Consider the following 15,146-nt stretch of genomic DNA (forward strand, 5'->3'; position numbering starts at 1 on the left):
TCCCTACTTCACCACTACTCAGGTGTTCCCGTCCAGCGCTCCCTACTTCACCACTACTCAGGTGTTCCCGTCCAGCACTCCCTACTTCACCACTACTCAGGTGTTCCCGTCCAGCGCTCCCTACTTCACCAGTCTACTCAGGTGTTCCCGTCCAGCGCTCCCTACTTCACCAGTCTACTCAGGTGTTCCCGTCCAGCGCTCCCTACTTCACCAGTCTACTCAGGTGTTCCCGTCCAGCGCTCCATACTTCACCAGTCTACTCAGGTGTTCCCGTCCAGCGCTCCCTACTTCACCACTACTCAGGTGTTCCCGTCCAGCGCTCCCTACTTCACCACTACTCAGGTGTTCCCGTCCAGCGCTCCCTACTTCACCAGTCTACTCAGGTGTTCCTTCCCAGCGCTCCCTACTTCACCACTACTCAGGTGTTCCCGTCCAGCGCTCCCTACTTCACCACTACTCAGGTGTTCCCGTCCAGCACTCCCTACTTCACCACTACTCAGGTGTTCCCGTCCAGCACTCCCTACTTCACCACTACTCAGGTGTTCCCGTCCAGCGCTCCCTACTTCACCAGTCTACTCAGGTGTTCCCGTCCAGCGCTCCCTACTTCACCAGTCTACTCAGGTGTTCCCGTCCAGCGCTCCCTACTTCACCAGTCTACTCAGGTGTTCCCGTCCAGCGCTCCCTACTTCACCACTACTCAGGTGTTCCCGTCCAGCGCTCCCTACTTCACCAGTCTACTCAGGTGTTCCCGTCCAGCGCTCCCTACTTCACCACTACTCAGGTGTTCCCGTCCAGCGCTCCCTACTTCACCAGTCTACTCAGGTGTTCCCGTCCAGCGCTCCCTACTTCACCAGTCTATTAGATTGCTCCTGGTCGAGTGTGATTTAACCTTCGCGTGGCGCCACTCCCAGAACTGAGCACTCAACAAAATAGAAACACAATACTGCGCTGCCGTCCCCGACCTCTCCCTGCGCTGCCGTCCCCGACCTCTCCCTGCGCTGCCGTCCCCGACCTCTCCCTGCGCTGCCGTCCCCGACCTCTCCCTGCGCTGCCGTCCCCGACCTCTCCCTGCGCTGCCGTCCCCGACCTCTCCCTGCGCTGCCGTCCCCGACCTCTCCCTGCGCTGCCGTCCCCGACCTCTCCCTGCGCTGCCGTCCCCGACCTCTCCCTGCGCTGCCGTCCCCGACCTCTCCCTGCGCTGCCCGTTGTATATGCGGGTGCCGCGCTGAAGATGGCTCCTGACACGGCTCTGACAAGCTCATGCCCCATTTTTAGGTTCCGCTCCCCTACACGCTGATGTTCTGGCCCTTTGTACTTATGTCCGCTGGACGACCGGAGGACAGTCTTCATTTTTGGTCTCCAGTGATGAATCTTCTTGGATGACTAGAAGGAAATGATGGAGGTCATGAGCAGCCATGGCAATCTCCTCACACCTGCCCTGTACCGAGTCCTCTACCCCCACAATGCCCGCAGCTGACTTCTCTGCACCCCGTCCCTGCTCTAGCGTTCTCTGCCGGGATACAATACACAGCCGTGCGGTTTTACTTTTCATCGTGTGCCGGACCTCTCACTGCTTGCCCTGCTCTTCAGCCTTCTCTCAGACCACATCGCCCCTCACGGCTTATAGCCTCCCAGCTCTGAGGTATTTCCCGCTTTTTCCTCTGTGACCGTTATTACAGCGTGTGAGGAAATGGTCTACACCCCCTGCTGACGCACAACGGCTATTCCTACCTTGTGATTGGCTGCTCTACGTTTCCAGTGTTTACATTCCGGCGCGCCGCGATCCTTAGCAGTGGTGTGACGGTGAGCAGTGAGGGGCGGACCTTGTTACTATGGAGACTGGGCGGGGCAGACAACAACGAGCCGGAAGCCACAAAGATACCAGCAATATGTGGGCGGTGCTAGTAGTGTATGGGCGGGGTTATGTAATCTAGTAGTGGGCGAGAGCGGCATCAGAGGGCGTGTCTGGGCTTAATAAGGGGCGGGATCAACAAGTGTGGGCGGGGTAACTATTCAAGCAGTGATGGCGGCTCCCCGGTCAATTCTAATGTTCAGCGGGAAGAGAAAATCTGGGAAAGATTATATCACCGAGCGGCTCCGTGACAGGTGACCGGGGGAAGCCGGATAGAACCGGGAACAGCCACAAGAGGAGTGGTGGCAGTAAATGGTGGTGACAGGGGCAGTGGTGACAGTATACTGGTGGTGACAGGAGCAGTGGTGGTGACAGGGGCAGTGGTGACAGTATACTGGTGGTGACAGGAGCAGTGGTGACAGTATATTGGTGGTGACAGGGGCAGTGGTGACAGTATACTAGTGGTGACAGGAGCAGTGGTGGCAGTATACTGGTGGTGACAGGAGCAGTGGTGACAGGGGCAGTGGTGGCAGTATACTGGTGGTGACAGGAGCAGTGGTGACAGGGGCAGTGGTGACAGTATACTGGTGGTGACAGGAGCAGTGGTGACAGGGGCAGTGGTGGCAGTATACTGGTGGTGACAGGAGCAGTGGTGACAGGGGCAGTGGTGGCAGTATACTGGTGGTGACAGGAGCAGTGGTGGCAGTATACTGGTGGTGACAGGAGCAGTGGTGGCAGTATACTGGTGGTGACAGGAGCAGTGGTGACAGGGGCAGTGGTGACAGTATACTGGTGGTGACAGGAGCAGTGGTGACAGTATACTGGTGGTGACAGGAGCAGTGGTGGCAGTATACTGGTGGTGACAGGGGCAGTGGTGACAGTATACTGGTGGTGACAGGAGCAGTGGTGGCAGTATACTGGTGGTGGCAGGAGCAGTGGTGACAGTATACTGGTGGTGACAGGGGCAGTGGTGACAGTATACTGGTGGTGACAGGGGCAGTGGTGACAGTATACTGGTGGTGACAGGAGCAGTGGTGGCAGTATACTGGTGGTGACAGGAGCAGTGGTGGCAGTATACTGGTGGTGACAGGAGCAGTGGTGGTGACAGGAGCAGTGGTGGCAGTATACTGGTGGTGACAGGAGCAGTGGTGACAGTATACTGGTGGTGACAGGAGCAGTGGTGACAGTATACTGGTGGTGACAGGGGCAGTGGTGACAGTATACTGGTGGTGACAGGAGCAGTGGTGACAGGGGCAGTGGTGACAGTATACTGGTGGTGACAGGAGCAGTGGTGACAGTATACTGGTGGTGACAGGAGCAGTGGTGGCAGTATACTGGTGGTGACAGGAGCAGTGGTGGTGACAGGAGCAGTGGTGGCAGTATACTGGTGGTGACAGGAGCAGTGGTGACAGTATACTGGTGGTGACAGGAGCAGTGGTGGCAGTATACTGGTGGTGACAGGAGCAGTGGTGGCAGTATACTGGTGGTGACAGGAGCAGTGGTGGCAGTATACTGGTGGTGACAGGAGCAGTGGTGACAGTATACTGGTGGTGGCAGGAGCAGTGGTGGCAGTATACTGGTGGTGACAGGAGCAGTGGTGGCAGTATACTGGTGGTGACAGGAGCAGTGGTGGCAGTATACTGGTGGTGACAGGGGCAGTGGTGACAGTATACTGGTGGTGACAGGGGCAGTGGTGACAGTATACTGGTGGTGACAGGAGCAGTGGTGGCAGTATACTGGTGGTGACAGGAGCAGTGGTGGCAGTATACTGGTGGTGACAGGAGCAGTGGTGGCAGTATACTGGTGGTGACAGGAGCAGTGGTGACAGTATACTGGTGGTGACAGGAGCAGTGGTGGCAGTATACTGGTGGTGACAGGAGCAGTGGTGGCAGTATACTGGTGGTGACAGGAGCAGTGGTGGCAGTATACTGGTGGTGACAGGAGCAGTGGTGGCAGTATACTGGTGGTGACAGGAGCAGTGGTGACAGTATACTGGTGGTGGCAGGAGCAGTGGTGGCAGTATACTGGTGGTGACAGGAGCAGTGGTGGCAGTATACTGGTGGTGACAGGAGCAGTGGTGGCAGTATACTGGTGGTGACAGGAGCAGTGGTGACAGTATACTGGTGGTGACAGGAGCAGTGGTGGCAGTATACTGGTGGTGACAGGAGCAGTGGTGGCAGTATACTGGTGGTGACAGGAGCAGTGGTGACAGTATACTGGTGGTGACAGGAGCAGTGGTGGCAGTATACTGGTGGTGACAGGAGCAGTGGTGACAGTATACTGGTGGTGACAGGAGCAGTGGTGGCAGTATACTGGTGGTGACAGAAGCAGTGGTGACAGTATACTGGTGGTGACAGGAGCAGTGGTGGCAGTATACTGGTGGTGACAGGAGCAGTGGTGACAGTATACTGGTGGTGACAGGAGCAGTGGTGACAGTATACTGGTGGTGACAGGGGCAGTGGTGGCAGTATACTGGTGGTGACAGGGGCAGTGGTGGCAGTATACTGGTGGTGACAGGAGCAGTGGTGACAGTATACTGGTGGTGACAGGAGCAGTGGTGACAGTATACTGGTGGTGACAGGAGCAGTGGTGGCAGTATACTGGTGGTGACAGGAGCAGTGGTGGTGACAGGAGCAGTGGTGGCAGTATACTGGTGGTGACAGGAGCAGTGGTGGTGACAGGAGCAGTGGTGGCAGTATACTGGTGGTGACAGGAGCAGTGGTGGCAGTATACTGGTGGTGACAGGAGCAGTGGTGGCAGTATACTGGTGGTGACAGGAGCAGTGGTGGCAGTATACTGGTGGTGACAGGAGCAGTGGTGGCAGTATACTGGTGGTGACAGGAGCAGTGGTGGCAGTATACTGGTGGTGGCAGGAGCAGTGGTGACAGTATACTGGTGGTGACAGGAGCAGTGGTGACAGTATACTGGTGGTGACAGGAGCAGTGGTGGCAGTATACTGGTGGTGACAGGGGCAGTGGTGGCAGTATACTGGTGGTGACAGTATACTGGTGGTGACAGGAGCAGTGGTGGCAGTATACTGGTGGTGACAGGAGCAGTGGTGACAGTATACTGGTGGTGACAGGAGCAGTGGTGGCAGTATACTGGTGGTGACAGTATACTGGTGGTGACAGTATACTGGTGGTGACAGGAGCAGTGGTGGTGACAGGAGCAGTGGTGACAGTATACTGGTGGTGACAGGAGCAGTGGTGGCAGTATACTGGTGGTGACAGGAGCAGTGGTGGCAGTATACTGGTGGTGACAGGAGCAGTGGTGGTGACAGGAGCAGTGGTGACAGTATACTGGTGGTGACAGGAGCAGTGGTGACAGTATACTGGTGGTGACAGGAGCAGTGGTGGCAGTATACTGGTGGTGACAGGAGCAGTGGTGGCAGTATACTGGTGGTGACAGTATACTGGTGGTGACAGTATACTGGTGGTGACAGGAGCAGTGGTGACATTATACTGGTGGTGACAGTATACTGGTGGTGACAGGAGCAGTGGTGGCAGTATACTGGTGGTGACAGGGGCAGTGGTGGCAGTATACTGGTGGTGACAGGAGCAGTGGTGACAGTATACTGGTGGTGACAGGAGCAGTGGTGACAGTATACTGGTGGTGACAGGGGCAGTGGTGACAGTATACTGGTGGTGACAGGAGCAGTGGTGGTGACAGGGGCAGTGGTTACAGTATACTGGTGGTGACAGGAGCAGTGGTGACAGTATACTGGTGGTGACAGGAGCAGTGGTGGCAGTATACTGGTGGTGACAGGAGCGGTGGTGGCAGTATACTGGTGGTGACAGTATACTGGTGGTGACAGGAGCAGTGGTGACAGTATACTGGTGGTGACAGGAGCAGTGGTGACAGTATACTGGTGGTGACAGGAGCAGTGGTGACAGTATACTGGTGGTGACAGGAGCAGTGGTGACAGTATACTGGTGGTGACAGGAGCAGTGGTGACAGTATACTGGTGGTGACAGTATACTGGTGGTGACAGGAGCAGTGGTGACAGTATACTGGTGGTGACAGGAGCAGTGGTGGCAGTATACTGGTGGTGACAGGAGCAGTGGTGACAGTATACTGGTGGTGACAGGAGCAGTGGTGACAGTATACTGGTGGTGACAGGGGCAGTGGTGACAGTATACTGGTGGTGACAGGAGCAGTGGTGGCAGTATACTGGTGGTGACAGGAGCAGTGGTGACAGTATACTGGTGGTGACAGGGGCAGTGGTGACAGTATACTGGTGGTGACAGGAGCAGTGGTGGTGACAGGGGCAGTGGTGACAGTATACTGGTGGTGACAGGAGCAGTGGTGACAGGAGCAGTGGTGACAGTATACTGGTGGTGACAGGAGCAGTGGTGGCAGTATACTGGTGGTGACAGGAGCAGTGGTGGCAGTATACTGGTGGTGACAGTATACTGGTGGTGACAGGAGCAGTGGTGACAGTATACTGGTGGTGACAGGAGCAGTGGTGACAGTATACTGGTGGTGACAGGGGCAGTGGTGACAGTATACTGGTGGTGATAGGGGCAGTGGTGACAGTATACTGGTGGTGACAGGGGCAGTGGTGACAGTATACTGGTGGTGACAGGAGCAGTGGTGGTGACAGGGGCAGTGGTGACAGTATACTGGTGGTGACAGGAGCGGTGGTGGCAGGAGCAGTGGTGACAGTATACTGGTGGTGACAGGAGCAGTGGTGGCAGTATACTGGTGGTGACAGGAGCGGTGGTTGCAGGAGCAGTGGTGACAGTATACTGGTGGTGACAGGAGCAGTGGTGGCAGTATACTGGTGGTGACAGTATACTGGTGGTGACAGGAGCAGTGGTGACAGGAGCAGTGGTGACAGTATACTGGTGGTGACAGGAGCAGTGGTGACAGTATACTGGTGGTGACAGGAGCAGTGGTGGCAGTATACTGGTGGTGACAGTATACTGGTGGTGACAGGAGCAGTGGTGACAGTATACTGGTGGTGACAGGGGCAGTGGTGACAGTATACTGGTGGTGACAGGGGCAGTGGTGACAGTATACTGGTGGTGACAGGAGCAGTAGTGGCAGTATACTGGTGGTGACAGGAGCAGTGGTGACAGTATACTGGTGGTGACAGGGGCAGTGGTGACAGTATACTGGTGGTGACAGGAGCAGTGGTGGTGACAGGGGCAGTGGTGACAGGAGCAGTGGTGGTGACGGGGGCAGTGGTGATAGTATACTGGTGGTGACAGGAGCAGTGGTGACAGTATACTGGTGGTGACAGGAGCAGTGGTGGTGACAGGGGCAGTGGTGACAGTATACTGGTGGTGACAGGAGCAGTGGTGACAGGAGCAGTGGTGACAGTATACTGGTGGTGACAGGAGCAGTGGTGGCAGTATACTGGTGGTGACAGGAGCAGTGGTGGCAGTATACTGGTGGTGACAGGAGCAGTGGTGACAGAAGCAGTGGTGACAGTATACTGGTGGTGACAGGAGCAGTGGTGGCAGTATACTGGTGGTGACAGGAGCAGTGGTGACAGTATACTGGTGGTGACAGGAGCAGTGGTGGCAGTATACTGGTGGTGACAGGAGCAGTGGTGACAGTATACTGGTGGTGACAGGGGCAGTGGTGACAGTATACTGGTGGTGACAGGAGCAGTGGTGGCAGTATACTGGTGGTGACAGGAGCAGTGGTGACAGTATACTGGTGGTGACAGGAGCAGTGGTGGCAGTATACTGGTGGTGACAGGAGCAGTGGTGGCAGTATACTGGTGGTGACAGGAGCAGTGGTGACAGTATACTGGTGGTGACAGGAGCAGTGGTGACAGTATACTGGTGGTGACAGGAGCAGTGGTGGCAGTATACTGGTGGTGACAGGGGCAGTGGTGACAGTATACTGGTGGTGACATTATACTGGTGGTGACAGGAGCAGTGGTGACAGGGGCAGTGGTGACAGTATACTGGTGGTGACAGGAGCAGTGGTGGCAGTATACTGGTGGTGACAGGAGCAGTGGTGACAGTATACTGGTGGTGACAGGAGCAGTGGTGGCAGTATACTGGTGGTGACAGGAGCAGTGGTGGCAGTATACTGGTGGTGACAGGAGCAGTGGTGGCAGTATACTGGTGGTGACAGGGGCAGTGGTGACAGGAGCAGTGGTGACAGTATACTGGTGGTGACAGGAGCAGTGGTGACAGGAGCAGTGGTGGCAGTATACTGGTGGTGACAGTAGCAGTGGTGGCAGTATACTGGTGGTGACAGTATACTGGTGGTGACAGGAGCAGTGGTGACAGTATACTGGTGGTGACAGGGGCAGTGGAGACAGTATACTGGTGGTGACAGGAGCAGTGGTGGTGACAGGGGCAGTGGTTACAGTATACTGGTGGTGACAGGAGCAGTGGTGACAGTATACTGGTGGTGACAGGAGCAGTGGTGGCAGTATACTGGTGGTGACAGGAGCGGTGGTGGCAGTATACTGGTGGTGACAGTATACTGGTGGTGACAGGAGCAGTGGTGACAGTATACTGGTGGTGACAGGAGCAGTGGTGACAGTATACTGGTGGTGACAGGAGCAGTGGTGACAGTATACTGGTGGTGACAGGAGCAGTGGTGACAGTATACTGGTGGTGACAGGAGCAGTGGTGACAGTATACTGGTGGTGACAGTATACTGGTGGTGACAGGAGCAGTGGTGACAGTATACTGGTGGTGACAGGAGCAGTGGTGGCAGTATACTGGTGGTGACAGGAGCAGTGGTGACAGTATACTGGTGGTGACAGGAGCAGTGGTGACAGTATACTGGTGGTGACAGGGGCAGTGGTGACAGGGGCAGTGGTGACAGTATACTGGTGGTGACAGGAGCAGTGGTGGCAGTATACTGGTGGTGACAGGAGCAGTGGTGACAGGGGCAGTGGTGACAGTATACTGGTGGTGACAGGAGCAGTGGTGGTGACAGGGGCAGTGGTGACAGTATACTGGTGGTGACAGGAGCAGTGGTGGCAGTATACTGGTGGTGACAGGAGCAGTGGTGACAGTATACTGGTGGTGACAGGAGCAGTGGTGACAGTATACTGGTGGTGACAGGAGCAGTGGTGACAGTATACTGGTGGTGACAGGAGCAGTGGTGACAGTATACTGGTGGTGACAGGGGCAGTGGTGACAGTATACTGGTGGTGACAGGGGCAGTGGTGACAGTATACTGGTGGTGACAGGAGCAGTGGTGACAGTATACTGGTGGTGACAGGGGCAGTGGTGACAGTATACTGGTGGTGACAGGAGCAGTGGTGGTGACAGGGGCAGTGGTGACAGGAGCAGTGGTGGTGACAGGGGCAGTGGTGACAGTATACTGGTGGTGACAGGAGCGGTGGTGGCAGGAGCAGTGGTGACAGTATACTGGTGGTGACAGGAGCAGTGGTGGCAGTATACTGGTGGTGACAGGAGCGGTGGTGGCAGGAGCAGTGGTGACAGTATACTGGTGGTGACAGGAGCAGTGGTGACAGTATACTGGTGGTGACAGGAGCAGTGGTGACAGTATACTGGTGGTGACAGGAGCAGTGGTGACAGTATACTGGTGGTGACAGGAGCAGTGGTGACAGTATACTGGTGGTGACAGGAGCAGTGGTGGCAGTATACTGGTGGTGACAGTATACTGGTGGTGACAGGAGCAGTGGTGACAGTATACTGGTGGTGACAGGGGCAGTGGTGACAGTATACTGGTGGTGACAGGGGCAGTGGTGACAGTATACTGGTGGTGACAGGAGCAGTGGTGGCAGTATACTGGTGGTGACAGGAGCAGTGGTGACAGTATACTGGTGGTGACAGGGGCCGTGGTGACAGTATACTGGTGGTGACAGGAGCAGTGGTGGTGACAGGGGCAGTGGTGACAGGAGCAGTGGTGGTGACGGGGGCAGTGGTGATAGTATACTGGTGGTGACAGGAGCAGTGGTGACAGTATACTGGTGGTGACAGGGGCAGTGGTGACAGTATACTGGTGGTGACAGGAGCAGTGGTGACAGGAGCAGTGGTGACAGTATACTGGTGGTGACAGGAGCAGTGGTGGCAGTATACTGGTGGTGACAGGAGCAGTGGTGGCAGTATACTGGTGGTGACAGGAGCAGTGGTGACAGTATACTGGTGGTGACAGGAGCAGTGGTGGTGACAGGAGCAGTGGTGGCAGTATACTGGTGGTGACAGGAGCAGTGGTGACAGTATACTGGTGGTGACAGGAGCAGTGGTGGCAGTATACTGGTGGTGACAGGAGCAGTGGTGACAGTATACTGGTGGTGACAGGAGCAGTGGTGGCAGTATACTGGTGGTGACAGGAGCAGTGGTGACAGGGGCAGTGGTGACAGTATACTGGTGGTGACAGGGGCAGTGGTGACAGTATACTGGTCGTGACAGGAGCAGTGGTGACAGGAGCAGTGGTGGCAGTATACTGGTGGTGACAGGAGCAGTGGTGACAGTATACTGGTGGTGACAGGAGCAGTGGTGGCAGTATACTGGTGGTGGCAGTATACTGGTGGTGACAGGAGCAGTGGTGACAGTATACTGGTGGTGACAGGAGCAGTGGTGACAGTATACTGGTGGTGACAGGAGCAGTGGTGGCAGTATACTGGTGGTGACAGGGGCAGTGGTGACAGTATACTGGTGGTGACAGGAGCAGTGGTGGCAGTATACTGGTGGTAACAGGAGCAGTGGTGACAGTATACTGGTGGTGACAGGAGCAGTGGTGGCAGTATACTGGTGGTGACAGGAGCAGTGGTGGCAGTATACTGGTGGTGACAGGAGCAGTGGTGGCAGTATACTGGTGGTGACAGGGGCAGTGGTGACAGGAGCAGTGGTGGCAGTATACTGGTGGTGACAGTAGCAGTGGTGGCAGTATACTGGTGGTGACAGTATACTGGTGGTGACAGTATACTGGTGGTGACAGTATACTGGTGGTGACAGGAGCAGTGGTGGCAGTATACTGGTGGTGACAGGAGCAGTGGTGACAGTATACTGGTGGTGACAGGGGCAGTGGTGGCAGTATACTGGTGGTGACAGGGGCAGTGGTGACAGTATACTGGTGGTGACAGGAGCAGTGGTGACAGGAGCAGTGGTGGCAGTATACTGGTGGTGACAGGAGCAGTGGTGACAGTATACTGGTGGTGACAGGAGCAGTGGTGGCAGTATACTGGTGGTGACAGGAGCAGTGGTGGCAGTATACTGGTGGTGACAGGAGCAGTGGTGACAGTATACTGGTGGTGACAGGAGCAGTGGTGACAGTATACTGGTGGTGACAGGAGCAGTGGTGGCAGTATACTGGTGGTGACAGGGGCAGTGGTGACAGGGGCAGTGGTGACAGGAGCAGTGGTGGCAGTATACTGGTGGTGACAGGAGCAGTGGTGACAGTATACTGGTGGTGACAGGGGCAGTGGTGACAGTATACTGGTGGTGACAGGAGCAGTGGTGACAGTATACTGGTGGTGACAGGAGCAGTGGTGACAGTATACTGGTGGTGACAGGAGCAGTGGTGGCAGTATACTGGTGACAGGAGCAGTGGTGACAGTATACTAGTGGTGGCAGTATACTGGTGGTGACAGGGGCAGTGGTGGCAGTATACTAGTGGTGACAGGAGCAGTGGTGACGGGCAGTGGTGGCAGTATACTAGTGGTGACAGGAGCAGTGGTGGCAGTATACTGGTGGTGACAGGAGCAGTGGTGGCAGTATACTGGTGGTGACGGGCAGTGGTGACAGTATACTGGTGGTGACAGGAGCAGTGGTGACAGTATACTTGTGGTGACAGGAGCAGTGGTGACAGTATACTAGTGGTGACAGGAGCAGTGGTGGCAGTATACTGGTGGTGACGGGCAGTGGTGGCAGTATACTGGTGGTGACAGGAACAGTGGTGACAGTATACTGGTGGTGGCAGTATACTGGTGGTGACAGGAGCAGTGGTGACAGTATACTGGTGGTGACAGGGGCAGTGCTGACAGGAGCAGTGGTGGCAGTATACTGGTGGTGACAGTATACTGGTGGTGACAGGAGCAGTGGTGACAGGAGTAGTGGTGGCAGTATACTGGTGGTGACAGTATACTGGTGGTGGCAGGAGCAGTGGTGACAGTATACTGGTGGTGACAGGAGCAGTGGTGGCAGTATACTGGTGGTGACAGGGGCAGTGGTGACAGTATACTGGTGGTGACAGGAGCAGTGGTGGCAGTATACTGGTGGTGACAGGAGCAGTGGTGGCAGTATACTGGTGGTGACAGGAGCAGTGGTGACAGTATACTGGTGATGACAGGAGCAGTGGTGACAGTATACTGGTGGTGACAGGGGCAGTGGTGACAGTATATTGGTTGTGAGAGGAGCAGTGGTGGCAGTATACTGGTGGTGACGGGCAGTGGTGGCAGTATACTGGTGGTGACAGGAGCAGTGGTGGCAGTATACTGGTGGTGACAGGGGCAGTGGTGACAGTATACTGGTGGTGACAGGAGCAGTGGTGGCAGTATACTGGTGGTGACAGGAGCAGTGGTGACAGTATACTGGTGGTGACAGGAGCAGTGGTGGTGACAGGAGCAGTGGTGGCAGTATACTGGTGGTGACAGGAGCAGTGGTGGCAGTATACTGGTGGTGACAGGAGCAGTGGTGACAGTATACTGGTGGTGACAGGAGCAGTGGTGGCAGTATACTAGTGGTGACAGGAGCAGTGGTGACGGGCAGTGGTGGCAGTATACTAGTGGTGACAGGAGCAGTGGTGGCAGTATACTGGTGGTGACAGGAGCAGTGGTGGCAGTATACTGGTGGTGACGGGCAGTGGTGACAGTATACTGGTGGTGACAGGAGCAGTGGTGACAGTATACTGGTGGTGACAGGAGCAGTGGTGACAGTATACTAGTGGTGACAGGAGCAGTGGTGGCAGTATACTGGTGGTGACAGGAGCAGTGGTGACAGTATACTGGTGGTGGCAGTATACAGGTGGTGACAGGAGCAGTGGTGACAGTATACTGGTGGTGACAGGGGCAGTGCTGACAGGAGCAGTGGTGGCAGTATACTGGTGGTGACAGGAGCAGTGGTGACAGGAGTAGTGGTGGCAGTATACTGGTGGTGACAGTATACTGGTGGTGGCAGGAGCAGTGGTGACAGTATACTGGTGGTGACAGGAGCAGTGGTGGCAGTATACTGGTGGTGACAGGGGCAGTGGTGACAGTATACTGGTGGTGACAGGAGCAGTGGTGGCAGTATACTGGTGGTGACAGGAGCAGTGGTGGCAGTATACTGGTGGTGACAGGAGCAGTGGTGACAGTATACTGGTGATGACAGGAGCAGTGGTGACAGTATACTGGTGGTGACAGGGGCAGTGGTGACAGTATATTGGTTGTGAGAGGAGCAGTGGTGGCAGTATACTGGTGGTGACAGGAGCAGTGGTGGCAGTATACTGGTGGTGACAGGGGCAGTGGTGACAGTATACTGGTGGTGACAGGAGCAGTGGTGGCAGTATACTGGTGGTGACAGGAGCAGTGGTGACAGTATACTGGTGGTGACAGGAGCAGTGGTGGTGACAGGAGCAGTGGTGGCAGTATACTGGTGGTGACAGGAGCAGTGGTGGCAGTATACTGGTGGTGACAGGAGCAGTGGTGGCAGTATACTGGTGGTGACAGGGGCAGTGGTGACAGTATACTGGTGGTGACAGGGGCAGTGGTGGCAGTATATTGGTTGTGAGAGGAGCGGAGTTATAGGGATGGCATGGTCATATAATAGTTAATGGCGGTCTTTCATCCTGGCCGGTGGGTATATCATTGGAGTGACTTCTTTTTACGGCTCTTTCAGTTTGGGTGAGGACACATGTGCCATCCTGCGCTTGTCTGGACCCCTGAAACAGCAATTTGCCCGGGTGAGTAATATTCGCGTGTACGTGGCGTATGTAGACATTTGTCCGCTTGTAGCCAAACATCGTGGCCGCTGCACCTCCCTCATCAGCCTTACATGAGGGGGTCCTGTGTCTGCGCTGTCCTGCAGCCGCTGTGTATATATATATATATATATATATATATATATATATATATACAATATAGCCTTCATTCCACAGGAGCGGGGTCTGGATTTTGAGCGTCTCCTTGATGCCAGTGATTATAAGGAGATGTATCGGGCAGATATGATCTGCTGGGGGGAGGAAAAGAGGAGCCTGGACCCTGGATTCTTCTGCCGGCTGATTGTGGAGGGGGTGATGCAGCCGGTGTGGGTAAGAGATGATGTATCTTGGCTTGTAGTGATGTCATTTCTGTAATCGCATCTTGTCACTTATGATTACTTACTATTTTATGGTTATGTGATCACTAGGTGGCGCCATTTTAAAGGTTAACTAAACCTTCAGAAAACTTCTGACATGTCACTATGAAAGTTTAGTCGCCTTGTAATTGCCGGTTGTTATGGCAGTGACTCTTGCGTCTCCTCCACCAGATCATCAGCGACAGTCGGCGTAGGTCGGATGTGGACTGGTTCCTGGCGGCTTTTGGCGATGTGACGCAGACCGTCCGTGTGGTGGCTTCTCAGGAGACCCGGAGATGTAGAGGATGGATATACACCCCGGGTGAGAACTGGACTATTGTTAGCCCCCCTAGTGATGGAGGTTTAGGCTCTCTGCAGAGCAAAGCACGCACCTTCTGCCACTACTGTCATATAGACGTCAGGAGAAGTTTGGCTGGAGTTCCAGCCAGTAACCCGGAGTCTTTATTTGCAGAGGTGGATGATGCGGAGTCGGAGTGCGGGCTGGACACTGGTGTGGCTTTTGACTGGATTATCACGAATGATAAGGATGAGGTGTCGCTGGACGAGCAGCTTCATAAACTGAAGGCCTTTATCCTCAGCAGACTGACCCTGCCTGTGTGACTGGTCTGGAGAGACGGCGCTGACGTGGAGCCCATGAGCTTCAGGAACGAAACGGTCTCACCGGAGACAGCGAGTTCACAGGTGTCCGGTCACCGTCCTCCTAGGAGGCGAATCCGGTGAGAAACGAATAATGGTATATTGTGTAGAGTAAGAGATGGAGTGACGGGACGTAATAAAAGAGCAGAACGTAACATTGTGTCTGTGTACAGTGAATTGAGATCTACAGCAATGGCCGCTGCGCACAACTTCCCGCTGATGTCCCAACACGCTGGATCCTGTGCCCGGCCTCCGCACTGTCCTCATCCCATATTATACACACGCTGGATCCTGTGCCCGGCCTCCGCACTGTCCTCATCCCATATTATACACACGTTGTATCCTGTGCCCGGCCTCCGCACTGCCCTCATCCCATATTATACACACGTATCCTGTGCCCGGCCTCCGCACTGCCCTCATCCCATATTATACCCACG

The 15,146-nt window shown here is 55.3% G+C and overlaps 1 protein-coding gene across 1 annotated transcript; it reads left to right on the forward strand.

The window, feature by feature from the left end:
* The first annotated feature begins 1,989 nt into the window (after window positions 1–1,989).
* Window positions 1,990–14,864, forward strand: LOC142709066 (phosphomevalonate kinase-like). Its single transcript, XM_075848439.1, has 5 exons — window positions 1,990–2,106; window positions 13,615–13,678; window positions 13,874–14,026; window positions 14,245–14,374; window positions 14,525–14,864. The coding sequence occupies exons 1-5, from the start codon at window positions 2,024–2,026 to the stop codon at window positions 14,671–14,673; spliced, it is 579 nt and encodes a 192-aa protein (XP_075704554.1). The 5' UTR covers window positions 1,990–2,023; the 3' UTR covers window positions 14,674–14,864.
* The last annotated feature ends 282 nt before the right edge of the window (window positions 14,865–15,146 follow it).

This window comes from Rhinoderma darwinii, unplaced genomic scaffold (genome assembly GCF_050947455.1).
Source record: "Rhinoderma darwinii isolate aRhiDar2 unplaced genomic scaffold, aRhiDar2.hap1 Scaffold_4034, whole genome shotgun sequence".
Taxonomy (NCBI): Eukaryota; Metazoa; Chordata; class Amphibia; order Anura; family Rhinodermatidae; genus Rhinoderma; species Rhinoderma darwinii.

Bases quoted from the DNA above. Each gene is read 5' to 3' on its own strand.
- LOC142709066 (XM_075848439.1), top strand. From the start codon at position 2,024: ATGGCGGCTCCCCGGTCAATTCTAATGTTCAGCGGGAAGAGAAAATCT. The intron at 2,107-13,614 runs GTGACCGGGGGA...CGGCTCTTTCAG, and splicing joins ACCGAGCGGCTCCGTGACAG to TTTGGGTGAGGACACATGTG. The intron at 14,027-14,244 runs GTAAGAGATGAT...CTCCTCCACCAG, and splicing joins GGGTGATGCAGCCGGTGTGG to ATCATCAGCGACAGTCGGCG.